At 38.8% G+C, this 16,739-nt stretch overlaps 1 protein-coding gene across 10 annotated transcripts in view; it reads left to right on the forward strand.

The window, feature by feature from the left end:
* DENND4A (DENN domain containing 4A) overlaps window positions 1-16,739 on the forward strand; it is a 131,859-nt gene that overhangs the window by 25,359 nt on the left and 89,761 nt on the right. For 6 of the 10 annotated variants that reach the window (XM_033189717.1, XM_033189715.1, XM_033189714.1 and 3 more), the window contains exons 2-4: window positions 6,376-6,454; window positions 11,654-11,986; window positions 15,671-15,920. In XM_033189717.1, coding sequence (XP_033045608.1) covers window positions 11,676-11,986; window positions 15,671-15,920 — 561 coding nt within the window. In that variant the 5' untranslated portion in view covers window positions 6,376-6,454; window positions 11,654-11,675. Of the gene's footprint in view, window positions 1-428; window positions 448-6,375; window positions 6,455-11,623; window positions 11,987-15,670; window positions 15,921-16,739 lie in introns of those variants that run through there. The other 4 variants (XM_033189718.1, XM_033189711.1, XM_033189710.1 and 1 more) reach the window with 3 other exon arrangements.

Below are 16,739 nucleotides of genomic sequence, written 5' to 3' on the forward strand. Positions count from 1 at the left end.
ATAAATGCTCTTTTGCTGTAGATTCCTTTCTGCTTCTTACTATTTTCATTCAACACTAAATTTAAATAATGTATCTGTGTTTACATCTATTCTTTTACTTCTGGCTATCCCATAGTACTCGATAATGGTATCAGTTGCATTTTAAAAATTATTCCTGGCTGGGTGTGGTGGTTCATGCCTGTAATCCCAGCAATTTATGGGAGCCAAGGTAGGAGAATTGCTTGGCCCAGGAGTTTGAGGCTGCAGTGAGCTATGATTGCACCACCTCACTACAGCCTGGGTGACAGAATGAGACTTTGTCCCAAATAAATACTCATTCATTTAACAGATATTCCCCATATACTATTTGCCAGGTACTGTTCTAGGTGCTTGTTATGCAGCAGTGAATAAAACAGAAAAATCTATACCCTCATGGAACTTACAATCTTGTGGAAAGAGAGAGAATAAGTAAGTAAAACACATGGTATGTTAGACAGGCAAGCTGGTTAAGTTTTATGCCTCAGTTTGTTCAATTATAATAAAGGTACTTGAAACAAAATCTCCAAGGACCTTCCTAGCTCTAAAATCCCATGATTCTGTGGTGTTTTAACTTTCTCATTGTTTTCTACTGTGCTGACCTCATCCCTTTAATAAATATTTACACACCTACTGTGTGTTTATAACTGCTATGCATGTGAGAGAACCAAAAGTAGAGCACAAAGTTTCTGCCTTTGAATTGTTTATAGTCGGTCTGGAAACAAGAGGTATCTGTATATTAACACTGTTATTTCCAGTCTGTTCTTATCTGTCTAGAACAGATCCATATTCTCAAGAGAATAGCAGCTACTTCAGCTGCAACCTGATTTCTGCATGAAGGATAGGGTTGCCCCTGAACACAGTATAAGACTCCCTTTTTTAAATGTTCTTATATATGTAAGAATCCTCACTGTAGTTCTGTAGCATTATTTTATGTTGTCCACTTATTTTCAATCTGGAACTTAGCCAGGATAGAAACATTTATCTCAGAATTTATTAGATTGGTCTTCATTGGGATTTAATGGATGATCACTCACTGCCCTCATCTTTTGTGTGCCTATGGATGTCTGTGTGTAGTATCCCTCACTGTCTGCTGGGGATCAGTTCCAGGACCACCTGTGGATTCTAAAATCCACTCAAGCCCCACAGTTACCTGTTCAGAACTTGTGGATACAAAAAGTTGGCCTTCTATTTTTGCAACTTTCTTTTCCCATAATACCATATTTTCGATCCAAGTTGGTTGCAGATGCAAAATTGCCCATACTGAGGGCTGACATATTTATTGCAAAAAAAAAAGAAAGAAAGAAAACCATGTGTAAGTGGAACTGCACAGTTCAAATCCATGTTGTTCAAGAGTCAACTGTATTTGTATGTTTGTTTAATTATGTTCAAGTATAATGTTCTGGATGCCTGAGTAAATGTGACCAACAAGGCTTTCAGCACACCAAATATGCTTATACTTTGTGCTTTGGTTTGTTTCTGCATCTATTTTGTAAGAAAGTATTGTTTTTAGAAATATATCTTTGCATTTCATTGGCTGTATGTACTTTGTGATAAAAATATACCACTCTACAGGGATTAGGGATAGTGGGGTGAAGCGGGGAGGGCAGTGTGTGTGCTTATAAAAGGGCAACACCAGGGGCCCTTGTGATGGAACTGTGCTGCATCTTGTCTTTGGTAATGGATACATGGTTTTATGCACATGTAACAAAACTGTGCTTATAAAGGGCAATGACCAGGGATCCTTGTAATGGAACTATACTGTATCTTGATTTTGGTGATGGATATGTTGTATTACGCACATGGGATAAAACTGCATAGAACTAAACACACACAGATGAATACAAATAAAACTGGGGAAATCAGGATGAGATAGGTGAATCGTATCAATGTCAATAATACAGCTGTGCTATAGTTTTGCAAGATGTTACCATTTGAAGAAAACGGGGTGAAAGGTATACCAGATCTCTATGATTTCTTTCAACCGAATGTGAACCTACAATTATCTCAAACTAAAAGTTTCAATTAAAAACAATTTAAAGAAGTCTGTGTTAAAAGATAGTGGCTTAACACATGTAGCTGCAGGAAGCACATTCATATATCACTTTGTGGAGCATGACTTTCATTTATAATCAAAGGATGCTCTGCTAAATAGATTTTATAAATTTTCTATTCTGAGTTTTCTTGTGCATGTATAGAAAGTAAGGCAATAGCTGTGATGTATTATCTTCATTAGCAGAAGAAGAACTTTGCAAACACTTAAGTGATGCCAGTTTTGTATCAGTCTCATCTTCTGTGTCAAATGGAAATTCAGTTAATTCCAATAATGGTTTTTTTTTTCATACAATTCATGGAATAAAATTAAAGTTTTTGGAAGTTCATTCATCAGAATGGAAATATTTGATATTATTGTGAATGCTAATGTGAATTCAACATCAAAGAAAATGTTACTTTTTTTTTTTTGAGACAGAGTCTCACTCTGTCACCCAGGCTGGAGTGCAGTGGTGCCATCGTGGCTCACTGCAGCCTCAACCTCCTGGGTTCAAGCAATCCTCCCACCTTAGCTTTCCAAGTAGCTGGGACTATAGTGCACGCTACCATACCCAGCAAATTAAAAAATTTTTTTGTACAGATGGGGTCTCATTATGTTGCCCAGGCTAGTCTCAGACTCCTGACTCAAGTGATCTTTCTGCCTCGGTCTCCCAGAGTGCTGAGATTACAGGCATGAGCCACTGTGCCTGGCCACTTGTTTTTTTTTTTTTTTTTTTTTAATTTCTTTTTAAAATTAAATTTAATTAATTATTATTATTTTTTGAGACTCGCTGTGTTGCCCAGGTTGGAGTGCAGTGGCACTATCTTGGCTCACTGCAACCTCTGCCTCCAGGGTTCAAGCGATTCTTGTGCCTCAGCCTCCCAAGTAGCTGGAATTACAGCTGCATGCCTCCATGCCCTGCTAACTTTTGTATTTTTAGTGGAGATAGGGTTTCACCCTGTTGGCCAGGCTGACCTCAAGTGATTCTCCCCCCTCGGCCTCCCAAAGTGCTGTGATTAGGTGTGAGCTACCATGCCCAGCCAATTTTGTTTTTTTGTTCAGGTGAGGTCTTGCTGTGTTGCCTAGGCTGGTCTTGAACTCCTGGCCTCAAGTGATCTTTCTGCCTTGACCTCCCAGTGTTAGGATTATAGATATGAGCCATCACACCTGGCCTGTTTTTAGAATAATGATACAAATATTAAGTATAATGGGGCAGAGTTATGGTCAAAACAGTGTTCTTACTATATTAAGAAACAATGTAGCAGAAAATATTTGAAATTGGTTGTAGCACATTCATTATTCGTAATTACATCTAAATAAGTCTGGTATTCTACCAATAAAATAACTATAATTTTCAAAATTTGCAAGTATTTCTATATATATATAGTATTTTTACTAGAAATTTTTGTGATAACTGATGTTAAATTTTTAAAAATGTTTCAGCAAGTCATTGTTTCATTGCCACCTGCCAGCAATAACATTTTAGAGATATTTGAAAAATTTGTTTACCACTCCATATTTACTCCCTGAAATTTTTTCAGGGAACTTGAGATGGAGTGGTATCCTCATTTTAAAAATATATATATCTATGCTGACAATGTTTAGCAGTTCAAAAGGTAATAAGATTGTGAGTATATTATTTTGCTTTCATTCTTTTCACCCTCCATTTCAAGACACTATTGAATTTTTCTTTCTTTCTTTTTCTCTTCTTTCTTTCTTTCTTTCTTTTTTTTTTTTTTTTTTTTTTTTTTTGAGACAAGGTCTTGCTTGGTCACCCAGGCTGGCTGGAGTGCAGAGGTGTGAACAAGGCTCACTGCAGCCTCGACCTCCTGGGCTCAAGCAATCCTCCTATCCCAGCCCCACCAAGGAGCTGGGACTACCGGACTGCACCACCATGCCTGGCTACTTTTGGTATTTTTTGTAAAGAGAGGATTTTGTCGTGTCTCAAACTCCTGAGCTCTAGCGATTCGCAGGCCTCGGCCTCCCAAAGTGCTGGGATTATAGATGTGAGCTACTGTACCTGGTGTTTATTAAATTCTTGACTCAGTTTATGCCCTTACCCCCTTCTCTTCCACTTCTCACAGACACACACACACGCGTCAAGGACCTAACCAAGTTAGATGAATCTTGTGTCTGGGTGTAGCTGCTCCTATTTCCTGGTTGTTAGTAGATATTCCATGTTGGTTAAAGCTGTGGTTTCTTCCTCTTGAGGTGCATATGATTTCTGTGCTGCAGCTTGTTTCCCTGCAGAAGCTATTGACTCTTACTGAAACTCCTTTTGTGTGTGTATGTGTCCGCTGTGAAAGCTAACCTATAGTGCTTGGTACAATACAATTGGTCTGGCTATGCTCTTAAGACTTTGTCAGTGGCATCATCTTTCCATCTAGTGTTTAAAATGACTCATAATTACAAGTTACTAAATTACTTAATTAAAAAAATATGATACTGACATATTGCATTCTGTAATATGACATTGCTTAGTCTCTTGTTCAGAAGACTTTGGTTCCTTGGTGAGATTTGATATAAATGATTCTATTTAAGTACATTTGCCCCTTGGTATCCTCCAAGGATTAGTTCCAGGATACCCCCAACCTCCACCCCTTGGATACCAGAGTCCACATATACTCAAGCCCCTTATGTAAAATGGTGTAGTATTTGCATATAATCTACACACATCCTCCAATATACTTTATTTAGTTAGTTAGTTAGTTAGTTTTGAGATGGAGTCTGGCTCTGTCACCCAGACTGGAGTGCAGTGTCGTGATCTTGGCTCACTGCAAGCTCCGCCTCCTGGGTTCACGCCATTCTCCTGGCTCAGCCTCCCGAGTAGCTGGGACTACAGGCGCCTGCCACCATGCCCGGCTAATTTTTTGTATTTTTAGTAGAGACAGGGTTTCACTGTGTTAGCCAGGATGGTCTCGATCTCCTGATCTCGTGATCCACCCACCTCAGCCTCCCAAAGTGCTGGGATTACAGGCATAAGCCACCACGCCTGGCCCTTCCTGTATACTTTAAATCACCTCTAGATTATCTATAATACCTAATTCCGTTAAATGCTATATAAATAGTTATACCGAATTATTTTGTTAAATTTGTACTACATTTTTTGTTGTATAATTCATTCGAGATAGAGCTTTACTGTGTTACCCAGGCTGGAGTGCAGTGGTGTGATCAGGACTCACTGCAGCCTCAGCTTCCTGGGCTCAAGTGATTCTCGTGCCTCAGTCTCCTGAGTAGCTGAGAATACAGGCATGTGCCACCCTGCCTGGCACTGACTTTCTTTTTTTTTTTTTTCTTTAGAGATGGGAATCTCATTATATTGCCCAGGCTGGCTTTGAACTCTTGGGCTGAAGCAATCCTCCTGCCTTGGCGTCTCAAAGTGCTGAGATTACAGACATGAGCCACTGAGCCCAGTCTGTTATTTTTATTGTTTTGGCAAAACATCTTTTCGGGCCATATGTGGTGGCTCATGCCTGTAATCCCAGCACTTTGGGAGGCCGAGGCAGGCAGATCACCTGAAGTTAGGAGTTCGAGACCAGCCTGACCAACATGGAGAAACCCAGTCTCTACTGAAAATACAGAATTAGCTGGGCATGGTGGCACATGCCTGTAATCCCAGCTACTTGGGGGGCGGAGGCAGAAGAATCTCTTGAACCTGGGAGGTAGAGGTTGTGGTGAGCCGAGATCGAGCCACTGCACTCCAGCCTGGGCAACAAGAGCAAAACTCTGTCTCAAAAACAACAACAACAACAACAAAACATTTTTTCAATCCATGGTATGGATGTGGAACTCATGGATACGGAAGGCTGACTGTAGTATCTTTGAAACTTGTAATAAAGGGAAAGTACTTTTGGGTATTGACTTCTTTGAAATATTTTTTATATGGAAGTTACTTGAGTCTATATTTGAATTATGTTAAATGTATACATTTTTCCCATGTGAATGAGGCTCTGTACACAGTGCCCCAGAAATAGGCATGTTGTTCTTCCTTACGCTCTTTGCCCTGTACCCATTTCCTCTTTTGTACCCTTATTTATTCCTCTTGCTTTCTTTTTCTCCCCCTTATGTGCTTGTTTTTTCTTTTTTTTCTCATTGCCTCTCTTCAGCATGTTTTGTTTTTAAAGTGTGTATTTATTCTTTACTGAAATGTGTTTCCCAAAGAACTTGTTTTTAAAAATTGCTTATTGGCTCTTAACCATAAGAAAACAATACATGAAGTCAGTTTAGTAATTATCACTGTTAACAGAACTTTAAGTATCCACAGGCATATTGGGGGAAATATTTGATTGGAATGAATTTAAGTCCAATTCTTACTCTTTTCAATACAGTTATTTCTCAAACTCTGAGGCTGCGGAGTTCACACATTGAAATCTGTCATCTTTTTCAGAGAGAAACTTTTTGTCATGTGTAAGTAGTTTTTGGCTTTCATTTTGATTTGTTTCAGTTAGCTATTTTCTGTATTAAACACAGTGAAACCTTAATTTTCCATAAGTCTTAATAATTTGGAATATATTTTCCACATAGTAATTATGGGTAACAAATGATACAAAGTAATTCATTGAAAGATGTCTCAAGATGTGCCTTGGGTCACTATTAATTCAACACCATTTATTAGAGACAAAATCTTCAATGTAAAGAATACGATTCCCTTTTAGTAGTTATTTCCTGTGTTCTTTGGTGAATGAGTTCAAATTATTAAATTTTGTGAAAAATACCCAAAAGAGCTAATGAAAATGAATTTTATAAATAAATTTATATCAAATATGTACTTATAATTAGTTATTTCCAAGGATAAGGTGGTAGTTCTCAAAAAAACTTATTAAATATATATTTTCATGAAAATACTGTATCTCTTGTCTTTCCCTTTTTTTTTTTTTTTTTTTTTGAGACAGAGTCTCCCTCTGTTGCCCAGGCTGGAGTACAATGGCATAATCTTGGCTCATTGCAACCTCTGCCTACAGCGTTCAGGTGATTCTTGTTCCTCAGCCTCTCGAGTAGCTGGGATTATAGGCATGCACCATCATGCCTGGCTAATTTTTATATTTTTGGTAGGAACAGGGTTTCACCGTGTTGGCCAGGCTGGTCTTGAACTGCTGACCTCAAGTGATCCACCCATCTCGGCCTCCCAAAGTGCCGGGATTACAGGCATGAGCCACTCTTCCTGGCCTCTTACCCTTCTTTCTACATAGCAAGACATAAAACTATTTTGTGCAATGGTAACTGTCTACTTTAGTTTGTTTGTTTGTTTATTTATTTATTTATTTATTATTTTGAGACAGAGTCTTGCTCTTGCCCAGGCTGGAGTGCAGTGGCGTGATCTCAGCTCACTGCAGCCTCTGCCTTCCGGGTTCAAGCAATTCTCCTGCCTCAGCCTCCTGAGTAGCTGGGATTTCAGGCGTGTGCCACCAAGCCCCGCTAATTTTTTTTTGTATTTTAAGTAGAGATGGGGTTTCACTGTGTTGGCCAGCCTGGTCTCGAACTCCTGACCTCAAGTGATCTGCCTGCCTTGGCCTTCCAAAGTGCTGGGATTACAGGCATGAGCCACCATGCCTGGCCATGCTTTAGTTTAAAAAACATAAAGTTAGTGTCTAGGAAAAAGGAGGATGTTTTAGTTTCTTCATTATGATGGAATGAAAATACCAGAGTAATTTTTAAGGTTATATGTATTTAGAGCTTGTAATATAAAATTCATGCACACATGAGAGCATATAAGTAGAGGCTGATACAACCTTTGACCTAATAATTCTATTTCAATAAATGTATCCTGAAGAAATACTAGAGTTGTATCCAAAGGTTTATCAAGATTATTCATTGTACCCTTTAAAAAATATTAGCAAAATAAGTAGAAGTAATAAATGATCTACAGTAAGCACATAGGTCAAAAATGGTATATCCATAAAATAAAATACTATGCAGCCCTTTAAAAATTGTTTTCAAAGACTAATGAACTGGAGAAAAAAGAACAAAAGTGCTTTTGTTATTCTGCAACTTTCTTAAATAAACAGATGGTCAATTGGGTAAAACTGCTCTTTTTTTTGGGAGCACTTGTTATATGCAGTGAGCTGAGGGTGATGAGTCAGCATTTAACAGCCTTCTCAGAAGAACAGGTTGTTAGCACTTTCTTTTTAAGTATCCATCTAGAAGGCATTTCTGAAAAGGTTAAGCCCTTTATTATATGTAGAAATCCTATATGTAAGGAAATTGCTGCATAGGTGCCATTAGTGTGTGAATAAAACAAGTAGAAACATTTAATCCTTCTTTAATCTCTCTCTCTTTTTTTTTTCTTTTGTTTCCAGACAAAGTCTCGCTCGGTCGCCCAGGCTGGAGTGCAGTGGCGTGATCTCGGCTCACTGCAACCTCCGCCCCCCGGGTTCAAGCGATTCTCCTGTCTCTGCCTCCCAAGTAGCTGGGACTACAGGCACATGCCACCGTGCTCGGCTAATTTTTTTATTTTTAATAGAAATGGGGTTTCACCATATTGGTCGGGCTGGTCTCAAACTCCTGACCTTGTGATCCACCCGCCTCGGCCTCCCAAAGTGCTGGGATTACAGGGGTGAGCCACCTTGCCCAGCCTAGTCTCATTTTTAAAGAAAATAGTGAGAATACTTAGAGTATATTTGAGCGATGAATACAAATTCCAAGAAATGTGTCATGAATTCTGAAAACTGATGACATTAGCAATATAGAAAATTAAATGAGTTTTGGGATTTTGATTAAAATGTTAATAATTATATTGTAAACAAGTATATACTACATAAGAATATCTTTGCCCTGAGATTTTATGGTCTACAAAGGAAGGTTGTTTACTGTAAACTAGCATTTTCTTAGGGTTGTTTCTAGTTGTTAAGTGGGAAAATATGGTTCATTGTTCAAATAGACTTGGGAAATCCTGAGTTAAGCAAAGTTTATCGGCTACCTTTATCAAAAGATTGCTGAGGATTTAGTATTTTTATATATATAAGTAAATATACAAAGAGACCTATAGTGTGTATACGTAATTTATTTGTCCATGGAATCTTTTCTTTGCACTTACTGGAAGTGTGTCTAACATGAAACAAAATCTGGGAAATTGTTTTAGATTAAACTTTTTTCTTATAATAGTGATATATAAATAATGACGGTACTGTGGAATGTATTCTCCTAGTTAAAGAAAAAATAGGTTGGGTATGGTGGCTCACGCCTGTAATCCCAACACTTTGGGAGACTGAGGTGGGAGAATCTCTTGAGCCCAGGTATTTGAGACCAGCCTGGGCAACAAAATGAGACTCTGTCTCTACAACAAAAACAAACTAGCCAGGCATGGTGGTGCACACCTGTTGTCCCAGCTGCGCAGGAGGCTGAGGCAGGAGGATTGCTTGAACCCAGGTGGTCAAGGCTGCAGTGAGCCATGTTTGCACTACTCCATTTCAGCCTGGGCGACAGAGCAAGACCCTGTCTCAAAAATAAATAAATACATAAATAAAATTAAGTGATACCAGATAACCAAAGGAGACTGCAGATATGTGATAGATTCTGTGTCTTTTTTCTTTGAATCTATTGTAAGCATGCATTACTGTTATACTCTCTTACTTTTACTATTTAAAATTATTCTCTTTGATGTATCTGCTGAGACTTACTTCTGGTAGATTTTTGTGTGTGTGCTTTTGTAGTTTTGGAACAGGAGCTTGTCTTCCACTGGGCTTTGTTTGTGGAAAACCTGGGTTGAGGCTGTACCCTCAAGAACTGTTTTACTTTTCAAGGGGTATCACTAGCTTGAGAACACTTTTTTTTTTTTTTCTTTTTGAGACAGAGTTTCGGCCGGGCACGGTGGCTCAAGCCTGTAATCCCAGCACTTTGGGAGGCCGAGATGGGTGGATCACGAGGTCAGGAGATCGAGACCATCCTGGCTAACACGGTGAAACCCCGTCTCTACTAAAAAATACAAAAAACTAGCCGGGCGAGGTGGCGGCTGCCGGTAGTCCCAGCTACTTGGGAGGCTGAGGCAGGAGAATGGCGTAAACCCAGGAGGCGGAGCTTGCAGTGAGCTGAGATCCGGCCACTGCACTCCAGCCTGGGCGTCAGAGCGAGACTCCGTCTCAAAAAAAAAAAAAAGAGACAGAGTTTCGCTCTTGTTGCCCAGGCTGGAGTGCAATGGTGCGATCTCAGCTCACCACAACCTCTTCCTCCTGGGTTCAAGCGATTCTCCTTCCTCAGCCTCCCGAGTAGCTGGAATTACAGGCATGTGCCACCATGCCTGGCTAATTTTGTATTTTTAGTAGAGATGGGGTTTCTCCATGTTGGTCAAGCTGGTCTCGACTCCAACCTAAGGTAATCTGCCCGCCTCAGCCTCCCAAAGTGCTGGGATTACAGACACGAGCCACGGTGCTCAGCCAACCTGAGAACACTTTTATTATTAATTTCTTAGTTTCCTGGGACCATCCATATGGTGTAAGTTCAAACCCCAAACCCAAGTGTGAATAGGCCTATTGTTATGAATTCTCAGAGGAGACTCCCCCACCACCCTCCCTACAACTTTATTATCTCCCTGTGTCAGTGGATAGGTGTTTTAAATCCACTCTTTGGCTGGGAGTAATAGTCCTTTGAAACTCTCGGCTTTATACAGGTGGCTCAGTTCCAATTCTCTGTCTATGTGGTCTGAAGTGCTTATCTCCCATGCTTTTAATGCCTTCTAAAACACAAACTGAATCAGGTGCAGTGGCTTATGCCTCTAATCCCAGCACTTGGGTAGACTGAAATGGGAGGATCATTGGACCCCAGGAGTTCAAGACCAGCCTGGGCAACATAGTGAGACCGCCCCCCCCCCCCCCCCCCCCCCGTATCTCAGAAGAATACAACAAAATAAACACACAAACCTCTTGATTATTGAGGAGATCAGTAAATTTCCCCACTCAGTGGTAATTTACAGACTGCATTCTGACTTTTGGTTTCCTCAGTGTTTTGGGGACCTAGGAATTACCCTTACATTCTTACAAGTCTATGTAAGATTTATATTTAAAAGCGCTTATTGAACGACTGTGCATTTATTTATTTATTTATTTGAGGTGGAGTTTCACTCTTTTTGCCCAGGCTGGAGTGCAGTGGTCTGATCTCGGCTCAGGGCAACCTCTGCTTCCCAAGTTCAAGCGATTCTCCTGCCTCAGCCTCCTGAGTAGCTGGGATTACAGGCACCTGCCGCCACACCCAGCTAATTTTTGGTATTTTAGTAGAGACAGGGTTTCACCATGTTGGCCAGGCTGTTCTCAAACTCCTGACCTCAGGTGATCCATCCCCCTCGGCCTTCCAAAGTGCTGGGATTACAGGCGTGAGCCACTGCGCCTGGCCAGGCTGTGCATTTAAAAAGATCCCTTTTTGTTGTCTACTTAGGTAATGTAGGTTTCCATATTGCCAAAATTGGGAATTCATCCATTACTTTTATAATAAAAGATTGCTAACGATGTTTATATTGTTAAAAAAATTCTTTTTACATGTAAGTTAAATATATAATGCTAGTGTGTTTATCAAGGAGCTAGTGCTCTTTTTGTAGTTTTTTGTTCTTACATGCACACAAACCACTTATATTTATTTTGCTTATTATAGGGAAGTACTAGTCTTTTACTTTCCTTTTAGATGTAACCTTCTGTAATGGAAGATGATTGAAGACAAGGGGCCTCGTGTTGCTGACTACTTTGTTGTAGCAGGATTAACTGATGTTTCAAAGCCTCTAGAAGAAGAAATTCACTTCAACGATGCTTGTCATAAAGTAGCTAAACCAAAAGAACCTATTACAGATGTTTCAGTTATTATCAAATCTCTTGGGGAGGAAGTCCCACGGGATTATATTTGTATCGATATTACCCCAACTGGATTGTCAGCTGATCTTAATAATGGAAGTCTTGTGGGGCCACAAATTTACCTTTGCTATAGAAGAGGAAGAGATAAGCCTCCACTTACAGATCTGGGGTAAGTATTTTTTTAAATGACTGACTGTTATTGATCCAAATAATGTGCCTTGTAGATTTTGAGATTAACTGTTCATTTTGGTCATTAATAGATGTATGGCAGATTTAGAAAAATAGACGTTTGTATTCAGAAACCTGTATTCTCTCCATATTTCCTTTTGTCTCTGTTTATCCTACAGTTCCCAGCAGTCTTACTGTGCCTGGGTTTCTTTCTATTAGAGGCAGGGGAGAGAATTTGAAAAAAATTTGCAGGAAAGTACTAGAAAATTAATGTATTATCCTGATTGGAAAATTTTTGATTATTTTTAAAATATGAAAAAAGGCTTTTAGGCATGTTATAATGATCAGCATAGATGGATTTTTTTTTTTTTTTTTTTTTTTTTTTTTTTTTTGAGATGGAGTCTCGCTCTGTCACCCAGGCTGGAGTACAGTGGTGCGATCTCAACTCACTGCAAGCTTTGCCGCCTCAGCCTCCCAAAGTGCTGGGATTACAGGCGTGAGCCACCCGCACCTGGCTGGATTTTTTTTTTAAAGAGACAGGGTCAATCTGTATCACCCAGCTGGAGTGCAGTGGCATGATCATAGCTCACTGCAGCCTCAAACTCCTGGCCTCAAGTGATCCTCCTGCCTCAGCCTCCTGAGTAGCTGGGACTATAGATACATGCCATCACGCCTGGCTAGTTTTTAATTTTTTTGTAGAGACAGGGTCTTGCTATGTTGCCCGGGCTAGTCTCGAACTCCTGGCCTCAAGTGATCCTCCTGCCTTGGCCTCCCAAAGTACTGGGATTACAGATGTGAGCCACCACACCCAGCTCCATTATAGATGGATTGTTAACTATGTGTATCAAAGAAGGATCTTGGGTAAATTAGAGCTTTACTTGGGGTGCTTTATTATTGAGATATAATTCATGTACCATACAGCCACTCATTTATTTAAAGTGTACAATTCAGTAGTTTTTAGTATTTTCAGAGTTATGCAACCATCACCACAATAAATTCTATGACATTTTTATCATGTCAAAAAGAAACACTATACTCATTAATAGTTGCTCCCCAATTTCCTAGCTCACTTAGCCTTAGGTTACTTTCTGTCTTTATGGATTTGCCTGTTTTGCACATTTCATATAAATAGAATCATACTATGTATATGATCTTTTTTGATTGACTTCTTTCACTTATCATAATGTTTTCAAGGATCATCCATGTTATAGTATGTGTCAGTACTTTATTCCATTTTATGAGTGAATAATATTCCATCATATGGGTATAACACAATTTATTCATCTGTTGATAGATGTTTGAGACTTTTCCACTTTTTGGCTATTATAAATAATATTGCCATGAATATTCTTGTGCAAGTTTTTATGTGGACATATGTTTTCATTTTTTATGTGTGTACACCTAGGAGTGACATTGCTGGGTCATATGGTAATTTCATGTTCAACCTTTTGAGGAACTGCCAGACTGCTAAGCAGCTGTACCATATTGCATTCCCACTTGCGGTACATGAAGGTTCCTAGTTCTCCATGTCCTAGTCAGCATTTCATATTATTTTGATTATTGCTGTCCCAGCAGGTGTGAGGTTGTATCTCATATGGTCTTGATTTGCATTCACTTGATGACTAATGATGTTGAACATCTTTTTATGTGCTTACTGACAAGTTTGTATATCTTTGGAGAAATGTCTATTCAGATCCTTTCCCCATTTTTAATTTGATTGTCTTTTTATTTGTTTAGCTATAAGAGTTCTTAACATATTCTAGATAAAGTCCCTTATCAGTTAAATGATTTACACATATATTCTGTAGGTTCCTTTTACTTTCTTTATGGAATCCTTTGAAGCTAAAATATTTAGATTTTATAGCTGAGTATAAGGCAGAGAGGTTAAGTAACTGCTTACAGAACTGCAGCTAGTAACAGGAGGTAGGAATTTGAATTTAGATTGTCTAACTTCTCTGTGTGTAGGTGCCTTTTTTTTAAGTTAAAAAAAAAGTAAAACAAGATCAAAAGAAGAAAGAATAAGCACTTAAGCTAGCATTAGGGTTCACGCAGTTGCTGTGATTAAACATCAGATTTAACTGTGAATTTTCAAAATGTTGAGATTTTTTAAAAAAAATTTGTTGATGGCCAAAACAAAAAGTGATATTAAAACTTATATTAGAAATAATTTGGCCAGGCACAGTGGCTCATGCCTGTAATCCCAGTGCTTTGGGAGGCCTAGGTGGGTAGATCACCTGAGGTTGGGAGTTCGAGATCAGCTTGACCAACATGGCAAAACCCTATCTCTACTAAAAATACAAACTTAGTCTGTTATAGTGATGTGTGCCTGTAATCTCAGCTACTTGGGGGGCTGAGGCAGCAGAAGAATTGCTTGAACCCGGGAGGCGGAGGTTGCAGTGAGCCAAGATCATGCCGTTGCACTCCAGCCTGGGCAACAAGAGCAAAACTCCATCTCAAAAAAAAAAAAAGAAAGAAAGAAAGAAATAATTTGACCAGTTTTGGCATTATATTTTATTTTTATAGTGGATTTTATATGAGCGAATATTGTTTGATGATGAAGACATTGCTTGTTACAAGTTTTACAGCAAATGCAAAAACACATTTAATTTATAGCTTTATAGCAAATACAAAAACATTTAATTTGTAGCTGGGCACGGTGGCTTACACCTGTAATCCCAACACTTTGGGAGGCTGAGGCAGACAGATCACTTGAGGTCAGGAGTTCGAAACCAGCCTGGCCAACATGGTGAAACTTCGCCTCTACTAAAAATACAGAAATTAGTTGGGTGTGGTGCCACACGCCTATAATCCCAGCTACTTGGGAGGTCGAGGCTGGAGAACTGCTTGAACCTGGGAGGCAGAGGTTGCAGTGAGCCAAGATCACGACACTGCACTCCAGCCTGGATGACAGAGTGAGACTCTGAGACTCCGTCTCAAAAAAAACAATATATAGCTTATTTTATTTTTATTTTTTTACTTGTGCTAAGGACTTGGCATTAAAGTACAAATCAATGAATTCAGTGAGAGAATAAACTAATATTATTTAAGCACTATGTTTTTTTTAGTGTCCCTAAGTGCTTAAATATTGAAAACTTAATGAACGAATGCCAGGTCCACCCTGTACTAAAAGCCAACGATTTTTCCCCAACAAAGAAAAAATAAAAGCCTAGTGCCTCACTCAAACTTTTGATTAAGGATGGATTTGAAGTTAGATTGTCTTAGCCTAAAACTCTCTCTTAAAGCTAAGGAAAGTATTGGAGATAAAAGTGTGCAAGCAGACTCTACACAGTTGGGCAAGTAACCTTTTGTAAAATTTTAACTTTGGCCAAAATGCCAGTTGCTTTTTCTAAAGAAGGTGCTTGTTTTAGAGACAAAAAATAAATTAATAACTATATTAAATGATGTGCCAAAATAGGTACCTTCACATTTAATTGTGCCTTTCTCTGGTTTATATTAACAAAAACAGTGGTTTATCAGAATTTTTCCTTAAAACAAAGTTTTGGGTGGGGAAAAGAGTTGTTCTTTAATATATACAAGACCGTGCATTTCAAAATTGCAGTAAGATTGGAATATTTTTACCACACTGCTACATTTAAGGATCAGTTGATGATGCCTGAGATTATTACTTTTCATATTTAAAGTGCTTTGTGTATTTGTGTATTTATTTTTAAAATTTTATTTTTAGGGTTTTATATGACTGGAAGGAAAGATTGAAACAGGGTTGTGAAATTATTCAGAGTACTCCCTATGGACGCCCCGCAAATATCAGTGGGAGTACCTCATCACAAAGAATTTATATCACTTACCGAAGAGCCTCTGAAAACATGACTCAGAATACATTGGCTGTCACTGACATATGTATTATTATACCCAGTAAAGGAGAAAGCCCACCACACACATTCTGCAAAGTCGACAAGAATCTCAATAACAGTATGGTAAGTGACTTACTTGCACTGATAACATTAACCACTGATGAAAAGAGCATAATTTTAAATCTTTTTTTTTGAAAACAGCATAGTATAATTACAGAATTGAAAAATGTCTTTTTAAAGATGTTAGATATTTTATTTTTTGGAAAGTACTTTGTACTTTTAAAAGAAACTACAAAGAACTCTTCATTTTAATTAAAAAAAATTCCCCCCACCCCCCACCCACTACAAAAGCAATGAGTATCCTTCCACTTGTGGACTAGATCCCACACCTCAATAGGACTAGATCCCACATCTCAATTTACCTATTTGAGGACATGGCTTTAGTAGTCCTCCCTACTTTTTTGTAAGTCATCGATTTTTCCCTCCCTATTTCTTCCAACATGCAAAGATTTCTTATCTTTGCAAAACTTCTTGATCTCATATTCCTCTCCTTTCATTGCCGCATTTCATTATCCTTTACGGTAAAAGTTCTAGAAAGAGTTGAGTATATTCTGCCCCATTCCTCAGTTTGCTCTTTCCAGTCAGCCTTTTGTCTCCATCACTCCATCAAGATTTCTCTTGTTGTCATATCCAAAGATCAATTCTTTATTTTAATTTTTCAGCAGGTTTCTACATAAATGATTACTTCTTCCTTCTTGAAACAGTACCATGAAGAAGAAGTATACTCTCTTCTTAGGTACTCTCTTGTTTTTTCGTTTTACCTCACCAGTCATTCCCTTTCTGCCTTTGCCAATTCCTTTTCATCTCCCCATCCCTATACAATGGAGTGCCTCATGGTTCAGTCCTCAAACCATTTATCTTCACCACCTAAACATACTCCTT

This window comes from Trachypithecus francoisi, unplaced genomic scaffold (assembly GCF_009764315.1).
Source record: "Trachypithecus francoisi isolate TF-2019V2 unplaced genomic scaffold, Tfra_2.0 Lachesis_group3, whole genome shotgun sequence".
Taxonomy (NCBI): Eukaryota; Metazoa; Chordata; class Mammalia; order Primates; family Cercopithecidae; genus Trachypithecus; species Trachypithecus francoisi.